Here is a 19671-nt window from a genome sequence, read left to right on the forward strand (position 1 = left end):
TATGAACAGCTGTGAACAATATTTAATTCTCTCTCTAAATACTTTTTTACATTATTAAATACAAGTGTGAGATAAACAGCCACAGGTGTTTATCCTGTAATTACCTGATGACCAAAATTCCCCAAAGTTCAGTTGTTTTGAAAGACATAGTTCTTGGATGCTGACAGCCATGTTAAGATGCATCATGCAGAGAAAAGGCCTCCCCATTCCAGCTTCACACACCCTTGATCAGTCTCACTACTGTGGTTTCTCCTCCAATATCAGCTCATATTAACTGTGGCATGTGAAATATAGGTTTTAAAATTTCCTCTGCTTATGGTGATGCTATGTTTGCCACCACCTCCTGCAGAAATTAAAGGGAGGAGGAATTGAACCTCTCTGCAGGGAGACAGACACACACACATTAGTGCCTCTGTGCTGCCTTTCACATGTGGCATGGACCATTCCTTCCTCAGAGCTGCTCAGGTCTCTGTTTGGCAGTAAAGAGAAGGCAGCACAACCAAATCCTCTCCTAGGAACTGGGACTGTGGTCTAAGTATGCTTTTATATATTTGCATGCCATTACGAATGCCAACACCTGTCTATTGCTTCCAGACTGTGCATAGCAGCAAACTATGTATAAACTGTAAGTTTGGTCCTATTCAAGGAAGGAACTCATATGCACTTTTGCTTGCAGAAATCATGTCAAGCTGTGTCCAAGATCTTAAAGAGAGAGAAAGAAGGTGTCTATGTCTTGTGAGGGAGGCTCTGGAGGGCTCAGTGTCTGAATTAACTGAGAAATATTTAAATCAGAATGAGATTTAAGGATAGAATTAATCAGATTTACATCTAAAAATCTACACGCTGCTTTCTGAAGATCAGCAAGGAGGACGAAAATCCCTAATCCTGAGAAAAATTATAGTTTTCATATTGGAACAGATTTCTGCTTTCAACTGTAGTTTGATGCACAGCTGTATGGGACGGCAGAACACAGCACTGAGCTTCTCTGCTCTCTTTTAAAAAGACAAAGATAGACCCATTAAAAACTGCTGCTCTTCTGAAACTTGTCCATGAAGTTCTATAGGAAGCATAGTATGAGACTTTTGTGATTCCTTCTACAATTTTGACTGCAGAAGGAGAAAGCAGGTAACTTCATTTGCTTCATTTTGTTAAGCTACTTTACAGTAGATGTACTTGTACAGTACATGGGCTTGAGATAGCACATTTTGATTAGGTGTTACTGGTACAATACCTATTGTTAGCTTCCCTGGGAATTTCTAAGACAAAAATACCAGAAGGCAAGGATCAAAAGGCTGCCAAGAAGGAGGTATTATATCTGTTATTGCTTCTCACCTTAGAGGTCTGTCTGCAAAATCCAGTTTCAACGCCTTATTTTCATTTCTAAAATACCAACTTCTGTTCACCTTTTATTTACAATCTAATAATTAGGGAAAGAATAGCCGTAATCACAAAATGAAACATGACTTTTTAAAGCCCAGAAGTACTTTACTCAAGATCAGCAAAAAGAAGGGGCTATGAATAGGCTACATTAAGTTGAAAGACAAGATGAAATACCCTGACTGTAAAAAGACCAGTGAATCTAAGGCTGAGAGCACTGGATGAGTGCATTTGTCTTCAAGTATAATAAAAATATGGAACTGTGGGGAAAAACTACTACGAAACAAATGCTGCATTTGTGCAGGTTAAAAATATCACTATCTTGTCACGTATACTGGAATAAAAAGGAATGGAAATACCACATTTAAACAAGCAAGGGAACACAGAATCATAGGCAGCCTAGGCAAGATACTGTGGAGTGAAAGAACTTTATTCCGTAGCAAAATACATGAAGAAATACATATGGGTATTGTAAGAAATGTAATTATCTTCATGTATTTATCCTCATGTAATTATTAGTTCTTATTGATTAAAAAAGTGTATGCAGGCACCAGTATGTCTGTCACCTGCAGGTGTCTGCCAGGTGGGTAGCACATTCTCTCTGGCTTTGCCTGTCACTGCTGGGACCCGTGGTGCAACCCACAGACATTCACGTCATTGTCTGGGGCTGACATTCGCAGCCTTCAGAGCTGCCCTCCTGCCAGCAGTAACTCCCATCCTGCTCAAGCCCATCCAAGATGAAATTGCTTCACACTCACAGGTGACGGAGAGAAAAACATCACTATTTTAATTTTTTTTATAGTAAAGGCTAAGGTCTCCACCCATGGCATGCTTTACTCCCATGGGATTTGCTGTGCTGTGAAAGGGAAACTCTAAATGCAAATCATCAATAGCCTGAGTAAGACCCAACAGCTGTGGTGTGACAACACACAGTGGGATGACTACACAGTCCAGACTGCAGATAATCTAGACTATTTTTAAAACACTGTTTCTCAGAAATACGCTTGCAGAGAATTTAGACAAAATCTAAAGCAGAAGCAAAGGGCCTCTGAATAGAGGAAGTAATAGCTTAGAAAAGGTGATTCTGGAGTAAGTTCTCCCGCTAATTTATACTTCAGTATATGTATGATTTTCCCCCCTAATTTGCCAGTTTTATACATAAAAATTGGACACTGAATCCTAATCTTGGCACTCACATTGATGCCTCCTATAGCCCCAAGCAAAAGGCTCTCAATCTTTGCTACTCTATACATGGCAACATGGAAAAAGGAAAATGCTGTTTCTCTTCCTTGCCATCCAGAAGATGGGCATCACCTTCTTGGGCCTGGCAGAAGGCTGGAGACCCCAAGTGTCCTGCAGAACCTGGGCCACTGCTTTGCCATCTCTGGCAGACACATGATGTACATTCAGATGAAACACTCTGAGGCCTGAAATCTTCGTTCTGTTTGAACCTCTGTCACTGACTTACTGCAGAAGTCATTTCACTCTTCTCTTACTTTGTTTGCTTCTCTAAAAAATGAAGATAATTATACTTCCAGCAACCCAGCCCAAAGGAGAGAGGAATATGAGTGTTTCTTAGTCCTTCCATAGCCAGTTTTTATAACAGATCTGTTCTTCAGTCATAGAAGAAAAGTAAAGTCTTCTGCAAAGCAATGCTCATGGCGACCTTCAGCATGGGCCCTACCAAAGCATATTGGCATCTGAGAGCACAGTACCTCACCAGCAGGAAATTCCCTGGAGATATTTGCTGTGGCTGGTGTATCTGCCCTCTGTAGAGGTAAGGCATTTCACATGTTTCTCTACTCAACTGAAGGGATTGGATTGAGCAGGTCACCACAGGATTAAACTCTACTTATTACTTAAGCTGCAATCAGGTCAAACTAAAATTGAAAAGTACATTCCAAATTTCTTTTAAAGCATTTGTTTGTTCAGATGTCCCCTACAGCTATTTACCCCTAAACCACAGACAGGTTTGTACTTTACAAAACTCCTGGGCTGTAACCCTGTCACTCCCATTATAAATTCGTCCTAGAAAGAAGGGTTTGCAGACAAGCACTGTATTTGGCACCTTGTGCAGCAATCATGAAGGAAGTAGCAAGGAATGGAAAGTGGACCTGAAAGTTACTGGCTGGCTGTAGGTGCCTAAACCCAACACAGGGAGGGAAAGGACCATCTGCTACAGGAGGAGAGCTCTTTCCGGGTGCAAATGGTCATGTTCAACAATGCAATGATAACAGTAACAGGTACACTGCTAGACAAACTCTATCTGCCCTTACTATATAACAGAGGTGCAATAACCAAGCAGTTTCTTTACATCTGCTGGTGGGGTTTCATTAACATCAAGGAAATTTTGCCCTCCCTACAGAAGCTGTAATAGCCTCTTGAAACCAATTTCATTTGTTGAGGTGCTCAAAACCACACTTGGGCTATGCCCCACCCAATATTCACAGTTCTGTAGCTTATGTATTTTAAAATGCAACTCGAAATTCCAAGGAGGTCATACAATTCCAAGAAGGTATTTGCAGGTAACATGTTTTAGTTCACTCAAGTTAAAAAAAATAATCTACAAAAAAAATTTACTGTAAATGTGGGATTTTTCTTGCAAGTATCCCTCTTATGGACTATCACCAGTAGACATCTTTACTTTGGCCGTGATGAGAGATGAAAAAGAAAGGGTGTCAAAGAGAACTATGAATAAAGTTTTGAGACCACAGGAGAGGATCAAGCTGTCCTACTGGGTTATTCTATTTTCAATTCTAAGAGGAGACACAATGATTCCAGGATGGCTTTGCAATAGATTGGTTTGTGGTTTTTCGGGTTGATTTGTGTTTTTTTTTTCTTGGTTTGGGTTTTGGTTTTGGGTTTTGTATTGGTTTTGCTACCTCCGGGAATTTCTAGTCTCAAAATGAAATACTTGAACTCTCACTTGCTGTGAACTGACATCGCCTCACATAAACTAACAGGTTGATCCTAGTTCATGCACACAAAATACCTAGCCTGTTGGTTTTGAACTAGAAATCCTTTCCTAGCACGTGTATTACAGATCAGAAGCTTCACACAGGCTTTGAGGATATAGAAATTTACCTCAGAGTAAAAGGCAAGCACAAGATGTGGATTTTTACCATGTCAATTTACTCTGTCAAACAAAACATATGTGCATGTACATTGTCCACCTGCATAATGCTGTCATGGGCAGCCAACTGCTGAGTGCCACACTCTGACTCCAAACAAGATGAATGTATTTCCAGTATTGTTTTTTTATAGCTCTGACAGTTCATTTTTCCACATTCTTGCTGGGTTGGAGGCTTTACCTAAAGGGATTGTCTTTCGGCCCTCTGAGAGGACTCACAGAGTAGTTTGAGTCAGCTGCCAGCACATAGGAAACTTGATATCAACCTTGTCAAATTTTGGCTTATAAAATCAGAGTGGTTTGAAGGACCAGGTAACTTTTAGTCCATGGCATAACAAAAACTGATAACACATTTCGTGTTTAATTTATTTTTGTTTTTTTCATTTACCCTTCTGAACATTTTCCAGCACCTGAACTATATCCTTCTTCTACACTTGCTGTCAAAAGTCTGATCCATATCATTAAAGCCAACAGAAAACCTCCCACTAATTTCAGTGGACAGAGACTACACCTACCTCTTTTCATTTTCCTTCCAAAAGAATTAGTTTCTTCAGCTGTATTCTGTTCCTTTCACATCCACATCACTTAGTCCTGCTGCCCTTCTCTAAAATATTTCTACAGTTCCTGCAATCTTTCTGTTTGAAAACAGCCAGGTAAAGAAAAAAATGGACAAGTCATCTTAATCATATACGCATGTCACAGAAGTACTGTTTAGCTTTTCATTGCATCTCAAATGCACCAAACCTATGAAATGTAGAAAAACAAATAGATCTGCTAAAGCAAAACCAGATTATACTTTCCAAACTGCACAATACCAAAATGGGCTAGTTCAGAGGTGGAAATTTTATGTTTGCATATACTACATATAGTTAAAAGGCTTCAACTGAGTCATTTTTTTACAAAAGAAATCACAATATGAGATTTTTAATCCACTGTAGAAGCTCAGCAAACTTCATAAAGAAAAAGTAATTTCAGAGGTGCATGTTAGCAGCGCTACTGTTAAGGCTGTGTCAAGGGTTGCTTATTAACCCAGTTTTCATGGTTTCACAGCTCAGACACAGCTCATGTACTGGCTTTAAACCATCACAGAAAATTTCAGCCTAGAAGCAATTCATTTAGTTACTTTTTCTTCTTGTAAAAGTTTAAAAAGAAAAAGGGAATTATATAAATTAATCCATGCTTTTCTACAACCAGGGAGAGATTTAGTATTTTTAAAACAGCAAATTCTCATACTCTTGGGTGAAATCCTTATCTTGTTTAAATAAACAGATACTTCTCTAAACTGCAGCAGGGGCAGGATTTCAACCTCTGAGTTCTGGAGGAGTCCAGATCCTGTTGTTTGAAAAGCTGTTCTGCAAGAGCAAGTGCCTTTTCTCATTTAATTTATGGCCTTCTTAAATCTGTTAAAGTTTCAATGTACTGCAAATTACCTGAGATCCTACTGAAGGACATGGAAATAGATTATTAAACTCATGCACTGTCACACGTGTCCCTGTTCTGAGCATTGCTAAATGTTTCTGATACAACTACAGAGGGGATTTTTTGAGAGATGTTCTAGAAAACAACTAGAAGTTCCCCTAGGCCAGCTGCCCGCAGTCCTCAAAAGAGCCTCTTCATGCTATTCAAAAATGGCTTAATCTTCACGTTTTCCCTAGACTCAGAGACCACTGGCTGCATATTACAATAAACACAGTGCAGGATGCTGGAGATGTAAAAGTTCTGCTCTACTGCTGACTGACTACAAGAGAGACTTTACAAAGAGTAATGAGAATTTTGTCATTTTTTTTGGCTCCTTCAAAGCAACATTGAAAAAGCTGGCCCCAGCTTTCAGAATAAAGCTTTAAACTAACCTTTTAGTTTTAACTCATTCTGTCTATGAATTGTCTACCTTTTTATGGTAGAAATATTAAGAAATTTGGTTCATCTGCTTGATTGCCAACTGGGTAAGTTTCATTTTTTTGCCCTCAAGTCAAAGGGACAACTGATTACAAAGCCAGTAATCAAATGGTCACCCCCAAAATGGCGTGGTGGTGAGAGATGACTTATGGCAGAAACTCAACACAGGCAACTGACTGATGGCATAATATTAAACACCACAGATGACTCTCCCATGGTTGCCTCTGAACTGAGCCCCTACAATTTAAAATATCACTGTGTGCCTTTCCTTTTACATTTTCACCTTAACACAAAAAGGGTGTGTGATGGATTCTTTGAAAGCTAAGGAGGAGCTGGGAAAAAACAGAAAAGAAAGGATAATACCAAAGTATACTGGTACAGAAAATATAGTTCTCATTTTTGTGACCTGTCATGTATAGACTTTGTGCAGTTCACAAAGGGAAATGAAAATGCTGAATCTATTAGCTATGTAGTTTTAACATTCCTCACAGGCAGCTCATAAAGCTTAACATAATATCCTGTAAACAGGAAAACAGTTGAAAGCCTGAATCCAGAATTGCAGTAATTACAGAACATGACTTACATGTAAATCAAGAAATCAAAGGCAAGTGGAGGGAAGGAAATAGTTCAGTCTCTTCCCACAACCAAGAGATGCCACAGTGACAAACTAAAAAAAAAAGTAATCAGTGTTTAGTACATGAGTGGGGTTGGCTCACTCCAACTCAGGCAAACATCTTTATCAATAGGAACTGGAAAAATGTACCTGTTGGAGCCCTCTAGGCTAAAATAAACTTTAGAGGTTCAGAAGTCAGAAATAAACATAGCTACTATACCTGAGAAGCTAAGGATCATTGCTGTAAAGCGAAATCATAAAAATGAGCTTGCATTCTATTTTCAATAAATGTATTTTTCTATCCTTACATCTTGTTCATCTTGTTCAGCAATTAAGCAGACACAACAATATAATACACTGTAGGCATTTCACTTGGTGGTGGAGTAAAGCTGATGCTCAAGTTTTACCTAATGATCCAGTGAGGTTAATCACATGTAAGCTGGTGTTGGTTATCGAGGATCTCTGCAGTAACCCAGAGTTGCCAGGTTATAAAGTTGCCAGGTTATAAACCCTCAAGAAGTGCTGATAGGCAGCTTGGATGAACAGCAAGTTAGAAAGATAAACTGAGACTCTGAACAATCTATTATGGCCCTGACACACCTTGCTGTGTTCCAGACTGCAGTCCTAATTTAAGGGAATAGTGAGGGAGATGCAGAAGTGCAGTCACATACCTGTAACACTTGTGCTAGAAGACCAGTGTTAAGATACTTGTCTGTGCATAGATTGATTTTTGAACCTGGAGGCAGGAGAGAGGTGTGCATGAGATGGGGGCTGCACCAAAAGCTCATCTCCTTGGGATCTGCCTGCAGACCCCAAAGGGACCATCAGGAATCATGGGACCTTATCCATGAGCTTGCAAATTTATTCTGAGTACTTTTTTCTTTGTATTTTTTCTCTCTGCTTTCCTAGTTTTGTACTTCTGTTGCTCCTAAGTCTCTGGGGGAACACTGCTTAAATTCTAGTGCATGGGTTGCCCATCTTACTTCTAATTCCAGCTATGCCTCATGCTTGCAACATAGCAGCAATGTACTTCATAGTGAAGTCTATTTTGTGTCTTATGATATAAATTATTTTCTTCTGAAAAAAAAATTCCCTTCCTGATATCTTTGTGTGGTTTATACATAAGATTTTTTTCCCTTTGATGTTTCTAAAGAAGATATTTTTCATTATTTCTTTCTGAATCTTCCAATGAATGAAAATAATTATTGAACTCATTAGACCCCCTGGACAGGCAAGAGAAATGGGTCAGGAGGAGATAAACTGAGAGGCACAGAGAAAGACCATCTTTGAAAATGAGATGACTTGTTTCATGACTTATGTTTGATGCTTGAGATGCATTTACATTTAGGTTACATTATTATTATTTTTTTACTAGAATCATAGACTAGTTTGGGTTGGAATGGACCTTAAAGCACATATAGTTCCAACCCCTCCCTGGCATGGGCAGGGGCATCTCCCACTAAACCAGGTTGCTCAAGGTCCCATCCAACCTGCCCTTCAACACTTCAAAGGATGGCGAGCCACAACTTCCCTGGGCAACATGTGCCAGCATCTCACCACCCTCACACTACAGAATTTCTTCCTAATGCCTAACCTAAACCTACCCTCCTCCAGTCTAAAGCTATTACCTCTTGTCCTGTAACTATAAGCCCTTGTAAAAAAAACCTCCCCAGCTTTCCTGTAGGCCCCCTTCAGGTAATGGAAAGCTGCTATAAGGTTTTCCTGGAGCTTTCTCTTCTCCAGGATGAACAATCAGACCTTTCTCAGCTCATCTTCATAGGAGAGGGGCTCGCTCCAGCCCTCTGATAATCTTCACGGCCCTCTTCTGGACTCAGTCCAAGAGCTCCATGTCCTTCCTGTGCTCCAGAACTGGACACAGTAGTCCATGTAGGGTCTCACAATAGTAAAGTAGAGGGGAAGAATCATCTCCTTGACCTGCTGGCCAGACTTCTTTTGATGCAGCTCAGAATACAGTTGGTGTTATGGGTGGCAAACGCGCATTGCTGGATCATGTTGAGCTTCTCATCAACCAACACCCCCAAGTCCTTTTCCTCAGTGCTACTCTCATTACATTCTCCACCCAGACTGTATTTGTGCCCTAATCCTCGGGCAGGGAGTAAGAAAGGTGTACATCCTTGTATAAGTATGCCCTTTCTTTATCCATTACTTGTAAGGATAAAAAGTAAATCTTGATGCAGGTAGAAAACCAGTGGAACAGGTTGACCAGAGGGAAACTCCATCCTTAAAGACACTCAGAACTTGACTAAACAGTGTCTGGATCAACCTGCTTTAACAAGACCAGCCTTGAGCTGCAAGCTGGATCAGATGACCCAAGATTATTGAAGGATCATATTCATATCTTTCTTACAGTGTGAAAGAGCCACTACAAGGAACCAAGATTATCAGCATATGCAGTATAATGATGGAAAGCTGCCTTAAACCAGCCCAGAGTGAGAAGCAAGTGGATCAGCAGTATAGCTCTTCATCCTGCGGCCTCAGAAATGAACAAATACCTGTCAGGCACACAGGCTCTGCTGCCAAGGAGAAATGAAAAATTAAAGGCTTGGAATAAACACTGCTGTTTACTCCTTCTTTACAGGAAGGGTTGTTAAGCACTGAACGGCCTCCCCAGGGATGTGGTTGAGTCTCCATACCTGAATGTGTTTAAAAATCACCTGGACGTGGTGCTTGATGGCTTAGTGGTGGATCATCAGGAATAGGGTCATAGGGTTAGAAGGTTGGACTCAGTGATCTTTAGGTCTTTTCTAGCCTGAGCAATTCTATGATTCTATTCTATTCTAAGCCTCACTGTAATAGCTGCTTTTCACAAAGGAGACTCAGAAAAAAATCTAAAAGCAGGACAACTCTTAATGAGAGAACACATAATGAAATTAGCATAGATAATATAATGAAAGGGGAAAGACAAAGAAGCATCATTATGAAAATTTAATTAATAAACAATTACAGCAAAAGCACCTATTTCAAGACTGCAGGGTGCTGGGTTTTTTCATTTATAAAAAGCACTGAAATATGTTAAGAAGACATCTGAAGTATTGAAAGAGTTGGACAATATCTTGGAAGCTTGAAAACACTATTCTTCTGAGGCTCTCAAGATCCTATTAGTATTTCAAAGACCTTGCAGGAAAATGGCTCTTAAGGGCAAAAGTGTTTGAAATCTGCAGGGAGAAAGTAATTCATCCCTGATGACCTCCCACACCCTGAGTAAGTCCATTCTGGATATAAATGGTGTTCTTGACATCTGGCAGTCCTATAGCAGGAATCCCTGGGCCAGGAGTAAAATGATGACAGAGTGAGATTCACTAGCTAGGTAACAAAAAAATCCAGCTATCCAAAAGGCTTCCTGTGTCATATATGTACTTTTTCTGCAGCAGGCTGAGTTACTGCAGGTGACATAGGTGTAATTTTGCCTTCCTCATGGAAGGTCAAATAAGTTTTTTTTTGACCTGTCGAATAAAATTGTCCAAAAGCCATTGTATGTGTTGGATAAATGTTGCCATAACCACTACAAGGCATGAGAGACAGAATGGCTTGCCAAAATAGGACAATAACAGCAACAAAATTTCTGTAGTATGTGAAGGGATTTGTCTCCACTTATATGGAGATTTTCCTGTGCCATGCCAGACATCCAAGAAGAGCCCTTTAGATGCTTCACTACTACAAAGAGGTACAGAACAGGCCTTCTTTTAGATGTGAAGCAAGCTTACTATTTCAATAAATGAAGAAAAAATGTTATCTAAATATTATCTTTAATACACACACTCCAAGTTCTGTTTTGATTTTTTACTTTCACAGTATGCTTTAAAAGGACTACAAAAAATACATCAAATTCTCCAAAATCAGAAACAGCAAATTTCTGATAATTATCTATTCTTTAGGACCTCTAAACTAGCAATAGGCTTGGTCAATAAACCAGCAGCTGAGCTTGCTCTCCCAGGCAAGCCCTTGATGAAACTTTGCCTTTTCTTAGAGACCCAGGTCCTTTGGGACTCCATCCCCTCCATCATCAGAAATATTCAAGTTTTATGGTGCTGAGATCTGAGACTTACAAGACAATCCGTGTCTCCTGAAAGATTTTGCATCTGTGAACTATAAACACCAGAATACAGTACTTTATTATTATTATTATTATTATTATTATTGTTCAACAAGAAAACAACCAAAACACAGCTCAGTATCTTGCCATTCTTTTGGAGTAAATATCACAAATTGATGCACCCTTCCAATCACTGCTGCTTCCCATTTCCAATGTATTTGTCTTCTGTTTTTCTACAAAGATAAAACTTCTTGGGTCAAAGTTTGCACCTTGGCTCTTTGTGCATGGCTGTACACGAAAGGTGCTGGTCCAGATGGGATGCAGCAGCCACATGCAAGCAATTCTTACTGAATTCAGTGGGGACCAGATTGGCTTGCAGCAGCTTCAGAAACACACCCAGTGGAAGTATCCAAGGGGAGCCCTTGTGCAATGGAGAAAAGAAAGGGGAGCTATCTTCCAAGGCAGTTCCACCAAACCCCTATACAATATCATCCAAAAGAAACTTCTAGAAGCATTTAACAGTGGCAAATACTAACTAATCTGCAAATCAAAGATGACACTGTAATCTCTGAGTGTCAATAGAGATTATCAATGGGTTGATTTGTGAAACATTATCTCATCTGTACTAATCCATTAAAATAAATCATGGTGAATTTGGCACCCATTGTGCAAAGCACCAACATCCAATGTTCAAAGCACCACACCAGCAGATATCTGCTCATGGATTTATCAAATGCTAGGATAGATGAGAAAAATAAAGCTACTGGATTTCCAGAACCTCTCCTTATTTCCTCAAGTGCTTGACATGCATTCTGGTATTCTGAGTGATACCAAAGCTAAGCAGAAACATGCACTGGAGTTTTGAATCAAAGGCAAGTACGTGCCTGAGGATCTTGCTGGCATGAATGGAAGAGCAAAATGAACATGAAAGGGAACTCCTATTTTCAAACTTTGGCATCTACAGATGCCAAAGACTCCTCCAGACCCAAAGTGCAGATGTACCATTCCCTATGGCACACTGCCAGATACAGTGTGGCCTGATGGTTTCTACTTAAATTTGGAAGTAGTAAATTTGCTCTCAGGGGAGACCTCATGGCTCCCTAGAACTCCCTGAAAGGAGGGTGTAGCCGGGGGGGGGGGTCAGGCTCTTCTCCCAGGCAGCTACCAGTAAGACAAGAGGGCTCTGCCAGGGGAGATTTAGGTTGGATATTAGGAAAAAATTCTTTACAGAGAGGATGATCAGACATTGGAATGGGCTGCCCAGGGAGGTGGTGGATTCTCCATCCCTAGAGGTTTTTAAGAAGAGACTGATGTGACACTCAGTGCCATAGTTTGGTAACCAGCCTGGCTGTTCCAACATGGTGTCAACCAAGCATGCATGCGATAACACAAGCATCTTCTTCCCCGTGTATGAATAGATAAGCAAACAGCTCTGACATCAAAATATATATAAACAAAATATGTCCAAGTGTCAACACAAGTTGTGGAAAGGGAGAGAAGAAAAATCTGATTTGCAGACAAGTCTCTCAGTTAAACTACCACACTGCAACCATGCAGGAAGCTGAGAAATAGCTGTCTAATGTCTAGTGTGGATCAACCTGTATCTCCCCTTATGGCAGGTTGTTGCTTTCAATCCTGGCACAGAAAGACTTCGTAAGAGAAAAAGTAACAAGAAATGCAACAGCAAAGATTAAAGGGCTGATTAAAGAATCAAAAGTAAAAGGCTCTTGAGGAACCTCACCAGCCCTGATCTGGGAAATGCCTCCATCCACAATCAGACTGTTCTCCCCTTCCCAAAGCTAAGCCTGGCTTGAATATGAATATCAAACTCCTACAAGGGTGTTTGGCTCAGGAAAAGAAGGAGGAAATTTAAATTTGTATGTAGGGTGTAAGGTAACCAAGAAGCATCAGTTAGTGTGTTAGACTACTACCTTTGCAAAGAGATTAAGAGAAAGAACATCAAAACAATGGTTTGTCTTCCATGGGAGAGAGACAAGCAGAAGATGCTGCTTCTGGGGCACAAGTCTCTCCTCTTGTTTTGTATCTGATTTTTTTCTGACACTTTCAACCATTCTGCTAAATAGTCATCACACTGTTGAAGATGCTTCTGTGCTGGTCCAGTTTTTACCATCTGTGGACTCCTGAAGGTTAAAGTAATGCAGCATATTCTAATTTGCTCGAAGGTACAACAGGACAGGCTTCAGCAGCCTCATCCCTGTATCTCCACCATTCACACTTTTCCATAAAGTGAAGTGCATATGATTTGAGAAACACTGGGGTAATAAAAATGGAGTCAGAAAATTATTTTAGTTGGCTGGATTTGTCAACAGCCTGTCCAGGAAAAGGAAAACTTCACAAATACTCCATCTTTATTAAAATTTCTGTTGATATTGTTGTGCCTTTTATTTGGAACTATTTGAGGCTAGAACACCCTTCATGCTTTGCAAGTGGCCTTTATATTGGTTTCCTAAAGCAATGCAAAAGATCTATTTTCTGGAAACAGACACAGATGAAAGGGCAGATTGTTTGTCAGTTTTGGAGACGTTTCTGTACTTATTCTATAAACACAAACATATATCACAGAATCACAGAATCATCCGTGTTGGAAAGGACCTTTGAGATCATCAAGTCCAGCCCTTAATTCACTATCACTGTGCTATATAGCATATATCCACCATGACTCAGAACATATGTGTTTTACCTGCAGATGTACCTCTCAAACCTCTTGTGTTAGCTGCATGCTTTTTTTAACCATTCTTTCCTGGCTAGTCAATGTGAATAAATAAATATATATTCTGCTTCCTGAAAGGCCTATCATCCATCTTTGCTACTAATAAAAAGGCAGAAACAACACAGCAACAAATTTAAACAAACAACTGCTTCATAAGCCTACACATATAAGTGCCACACAGATGACTGGTGGCATGATTTTGAAAGGGTTTTCTTAGTTGCCAGGTAGTAAAGTCAAGGAGATTAACAGGGGTCCCAGGTATTTGGCTAATGTTAAGTGCAATTCTGAATAGCATTAAAAAAAAAAATAAATTAAGGATGTGCTAATTTGATACCATGCTTAGAGAACAATGCTGAGCACCTCAGGGAAATAGTTTCTTGCACACTCTCTGTATTGCTATTTAAGCCAAAAAAGTGTACCAGAAATTGCAGGGAAAGCACAGCATGTTTACCTTCCTGGAAAACCCATTATAGGCTGTTTTTTTTTTTACTGCAGTGCCCTCCCCAAGCCTTAGCACGAAGAATAACTTTCTAGTGGTATGTACCCTCTCTTCCCTCCTCCTTCCTCTCCCAAAGCCTCAACCATTTCATGGTTACAGTGGGTGCTTACTGTTCATCACTGGCCAACATAAAAACCACATTGCTGGATTTCTGCAGAAATTAATAACTGCCTATAGTGCAACATTGCCTCAGCAGCTGTTAAGGCATTTTTTTTTTCCTTTTTTTTTCTGGATATTAATAAGAGATAAGTTCTGTTCTGCTGGCATTTGTGCTGTAATTTGGAAGCGTTTCCCTCCCTGGCTCACACCAATTATGTAACTGTCTGGCAACATTATGGTCCAAATGTGATATGCAAAGTGGAAAAGCATACACTTCTCTGAGAAAGATACAAGTCCTTTTCAAGGTGAAAAAAAATAGATGAATATAAAACAAATACAAACTTTGAATAGTATCTGAACATTCTGTATGGGTACACGTTAAGAAATTATTTTGGTTTTGAAAAGCAACAGGGCTCATCCATTAATAACTAATGTCACACTCACACCAACTGTGCCTGAAGTGGTTAATAGAGAGCATCTGTCATTCATTTAATTCCTGGCCAAGTGTTAAACCTTGACAGGTTCTCTAGATGGTCTTAAACCAGGCCATCAGCAAATTCAAAAGCAACATGTATTTTGCCCGAATGATCCCAAAACATAGAAGCATTGTCCAAAAAAGTGAAAGCTATTTTACACTGTAATTGACCTGCCACACAAAAAGAATTTTCTTAACCTAGTGAGGTTTTAAATCTATCTGACAAAATAACCCTGAATGATTCAGACTGGAAAACCCACTGAGAATAATGTGAAAACACAGATTAAAGAACTGAGAAGCATCTGAAAATGCAGAGCTTCAGTTCTGCAAGACATACAAGAAACACTGTTAACACAAAAATGGTTTTAATTTTTTGCCATGCTTTTCTTTGTGTTCATCACTCCTGATGCACTTCCACAAATCTCTCACACCATTACCAGTTTCTTCTGCCTATATTGGCAGCATGTGTGCAATCTGTAGTGCCTTTCTCCAGGGTGATGGTTTTTGCCAGTAATGATCATTACAGCTGGGTCTGACTGAAAATTTCTGTTGTGATAATCTGTCAGCACAAAGAAAATAACTTCCAGCCACCTTTGCCTTTACTCGCTCCTATTCCAGGTTCTGGATGATTGCATATAAATTACTATCCACAGTGATTAAATGTCAGGCTTTTTGTTAAGTACCTAAATAGCGGTTTTATTTATAATGGATACGGGTTACATAGTTAAGAGTGCCATATTTTACTTGCTTGTTAATTTTCAAAAGTGTAGGAAATAAAGAATAACTAATTGGGGAACATTAAGGCTTTTGAACAAAATACTCCCAAACAAATTATATATGCCTCTAGATTTTAAATACAGAAAATGAGTAATAGCGCTCTATTTACTTCATCTCGTCCCTAATGCTTCTTTTTTCACATTTATGGGAATTTCACTGTTGCAAAGGAACACTGGTATGCATTTGAGGAAGCTCTTCTCATTTTCTTTCACCTCCCTAACCAGACTAAGTTCAAAGAGAGCTTTGGCCTTTCTTGTTGAGTCTCTACATACCGTGGCAGCATTTCTATAATCCTCCCAATTAACCAAACTCTTTATCCACATACTGTAACTTTCTGTATTCCATCTGAGTTTTTCAGGATCCCCTTAATTATTCATGCAAGCCTTCTGCCTCCTCTACTTGATCGTTTATTGAGGAAATACTTGATGGAAATTCCCTTTTATTAAGAAAATCTTGAGATTGGAGGAAGTAGTATTTGACTACTGACCAGCTCACTTGGGCCTCCCTACCTTCTACACCTCCAGCCCATGGGATACTTCTTAGCACATCTTTAAAGAGATAGAGTCCTCTTACAATCCCAGGGAGAGATTTTACTTATTACCCTGCTTCTTTCCATAAAGATAATAAACCCTAACATGGCAAGGTCACTACAGCCAAGACTGCCCTCAGCCTTAACACCTGTGACCAGACCTTCTATATTAATACAAGGTCCAGCATTGCACCTCTCCTCGTTGGTTCTCCAATCATCTGCAGTAGAAAGTTATCATCAATGCACTGAGGGAACCTGATGGAATGGTTATGCCTGTCTGTGTAATCTTTTAAACTGATATCAGGGTGACTGAAAACACCCATCAGCACCAGGTGCATGTGACCTTGAGGCTACTTCCAGCTGTCTGTAGAAGGCCTTACTGACAACTTTTTCGTGGTTTGGTGGTCTGTTAACAGACACCCACAACAATATCTCCCATGATTGTGTATCTCTTAACTCTTACCCATAAGCTTTAAACATTGTCATCGTCTGCTGCTGGTTTAAGCTCAAGGCATTCTATATATGTCTCAAACAACGAGCAGGAATGCTTAAATATGCCTGCAGATGTATAAAAGTCACATACATCAACATTTTGTCACTGCTTTAACTTTCCACTTCTATAGTCAAGTGGCTCTAAGAGCATTCACGTGCTGTTATTTACTACTGCTTACTTCATCTTCTCCCATTTTAATTCTGGACAAAGCAATGACGTGATGAGTGCTTGGACCTCATCTCAGGGCTCAGATTCACAACGTAACGATGGCAGCATAACATTACCAGGAGGCAACAACTCCTCATGTGCGGGATGCCCACTAAACTGTAGAATGACACAGTTTTAAGTATCAGTGAAGGATGTTAATGCTAAGTTGCATTTTCTTACAGTAGGGCAAGTGAAGAATGTACACACAATCAATTAGCAGCTACTATGTCTCAGCTAATGGGAACAACTAATTAAGCTGACATAATTCACTGGGCAGTTGAGCTCTTACTGTGAAGTGGCTCACCTGAAGAGGCTTTCTCCTAACCATTTCTTACATTGTCTCTTCTGCTGTGGATTAGGCAGAAAAGCTACTGGCAGCCCAGTCCCACTTTGATCCTTGCTCAATAAATCAAGGAACCTGCCTCTTCAAAACCCAGTTCGGGGATTTCACATCTCCTCCTCACACTTCTTTAACAGCTAAAAGAAAGCTTGATCTTACATATTAAACATTTACCATAAAAGTATTTCTCAAAACATAGGATAAAAGCATCTTGTATATCCTGTAGACATTTCAGCAGCTTCCTTAATTCTTTAGAACATTCTCAAATTCACACTAGGAATTACAGGCCATCAGCAATGGCCTGCAATACTGCAAAGAGATAACCCATTTCTAGGACTGAGTATGTGTAAAATGTGTGAATGTAGCATCGCTGATAATACTGAACACTTAAGGTCAAAGTCATATATTAATCTAATCAAGTATTCACATCCTTTCCAAATGCTTTAAAATTGAGGTTATATCAAAGATTCCCTCAATTGCTCTCGGGTTCAGGCAGTCTTAAACCTGCCTGTCATGCACTTTATATATGTTTTTACAAACCTCTCAAAGTCTGCCCAGCAGGCTAATGTAGATAATTGGAAAAACTCAGTACAACTGAAAATTTGAAACTGTTGGATGCTATGCTTCTTCACGTTTAACTCCTCTTTAAAGATACATGTAGCTCTTTCACCATGGATTTTTTGCTATACATCTCAGTCCAATCTTTTGAGTACCCTATTTCTCTTCTCCAAAAGCAACCATAAATTTTATTTGCATTAGCACATGGTAACTCTTTGAAAAGAGGAAGGACTTGAATAGTCAGGTTCACTTTGTCAGGGATGTGGGACAACCAAGCCTGGAAATGTTAACTTGCTGTGCAAGGTACAGCAGATGCTGTGGGTAATATATGGATATAATGAGGAATAATTAATTTGAAATCAGTGTTCTTGCTGCAGCTACATATTATTATTTTTCAGTCAGTCTAGATGATGCTTAGAATTCAACTCTTTTCACTGCTGAATCCACCTGGATCTGGTAGAAACTGGATCCACCATGAAGTCTTTGAAATAATTCAGTATGAATCTTCCTGAAGTAAGTTTGTGCCTGAGTTCTTCTTTTCCTTAATAGCATATTAACATTAATGCAGCTAACTAGTAATGTAGCTAACTAGTAGATTTAGTCCAAATAACAGCAAATGGATAAAACCACTTATTCATAACTGTATAAAAATAGTACATAAATCACTCTATGTCCACAAAATTTATTTTCTTGTAGAAATTGTGGGGGCTTTTTCAATAAAATGTTCTGCTCCTCTCAATACATTCAAAATTTTTGGTAATTTTTTTTGGCTTTTCTAAAGGATTTGTTCAATTAACTTTCTGCAGTGACAGAACTATATTGAAGCTTGATTTGGAAAATACTTACGCTCCACAAAGTAAGAGCTGGCATCAATCTTCCAGATGATCTGACCACGGTGAGAGCCATTGACACCACGGTTCTTGTAGTCCAAAAAATTTTCAGACAAGACCTCATCTATAAACAAAGAAAACAGTTTCATCAAAAGCCTGTTACAACAACATATATAGATAGCAGAGAGTCAGGCTCAAAGTACACCTTTCGCTTGACAGAGCATTAGAGCTGCTAGACAGCTTGGCACCACATGTTAGAAAATTAGCTTTTTCACTCATTTATACTTTTAAAAGCTGCAGGTCTTCTTACAAATCACAGTTTTTCCTGAAATGTAATTTTTAAAAATGCATCCCTATAAAGCTCTCAGAAATTAAAACATCTAGCTTAACATAGATGAATTAAACATAATTCTCTAGCTGTAACGGAGAATGGTAGCAAAACTAATCCTCTCCTAGCACCAACCCTTTCTTAAAAAAAACCCCACATAAAATAGTTATGTGTAGGTGTCTATACTACACAAATCTGTATCCCAACAGATGACGTTATTTCTTGCATCATACAGTGAAGGATGATTATATTTGAAAAATCCTGCTCACTGGCTACCTTCATATCTCTTGGCCTCCAAAACCAAATTACTGACAACAAAATGCTGTCCCCCTCATGGTGTTTTGAGAAATTTGCAGCTGTCAGACTACCAAGCTGATCTTCGGAGTAGTCAAGGAGTAATTTATAAAAATTAATAATCTCTAAAAAGCTGCTCAAAGCCAAGGCTGAGGAAGCGACCGCCTTGCACACACAGGGCTGTGTGTAAACAAAAAGCAGATGGGTAGTAAGCCTGAGGAGTGGCCTCGAACAAATTTTTAGTCTATTTCCAAGTTTCATTTTCATAGAATCATAGAATCGACTGGATTGGAAGGGACCTCAGAGATCATCAAGTCCAACCCTTGATCCACTATTGCTGCAGTTACCAGTGCCACATCCAGTCCCTTTTTAAATATCTCCAGGGACGGAGAATCCACTACTTCCCTGGGCAGCCCATTCCAATGCCTGATCACCCTCTCC

General features: G+C 39.5%; 1 protein-coding gene across 1 annotated transcript in view; it reads right to left on the reverse strand.

The window, feature by feature from the left end:
* The window catches only part of HECW1 (HECT, C2 and WW domain containing E3 ubiquitin protein ligase 1), a 251826-nt gene that overhangs the window by 136940 nt on the left and 95215 nt on the right, over window positions 1-19671 (reverse strand). The window contains exon 3 of the mRNA XM_030445676.1: window positions 18625-18732. Coding sequence (XP_030301536.1) covers window positions 18625-18732 — 108 coding nt within the window. The remainder of the gene's footprint in view (window positions 1-18624; window positions 18733-19671) is intronic.

This window comes from Calypte anna, chromosome 2 (assembly GCF_003957555.1).
Source record: "Calypte anna isolate BGI_N300 chromosome 2, bCalAnn1_v1.p, whole genome shotgun sequence".
Taxonomy (NCBI): Eukaryota; Metazoa; Chordata; class Aves; order Apodiformes; family Trochilidae; genus Calypte; species Calypte anna.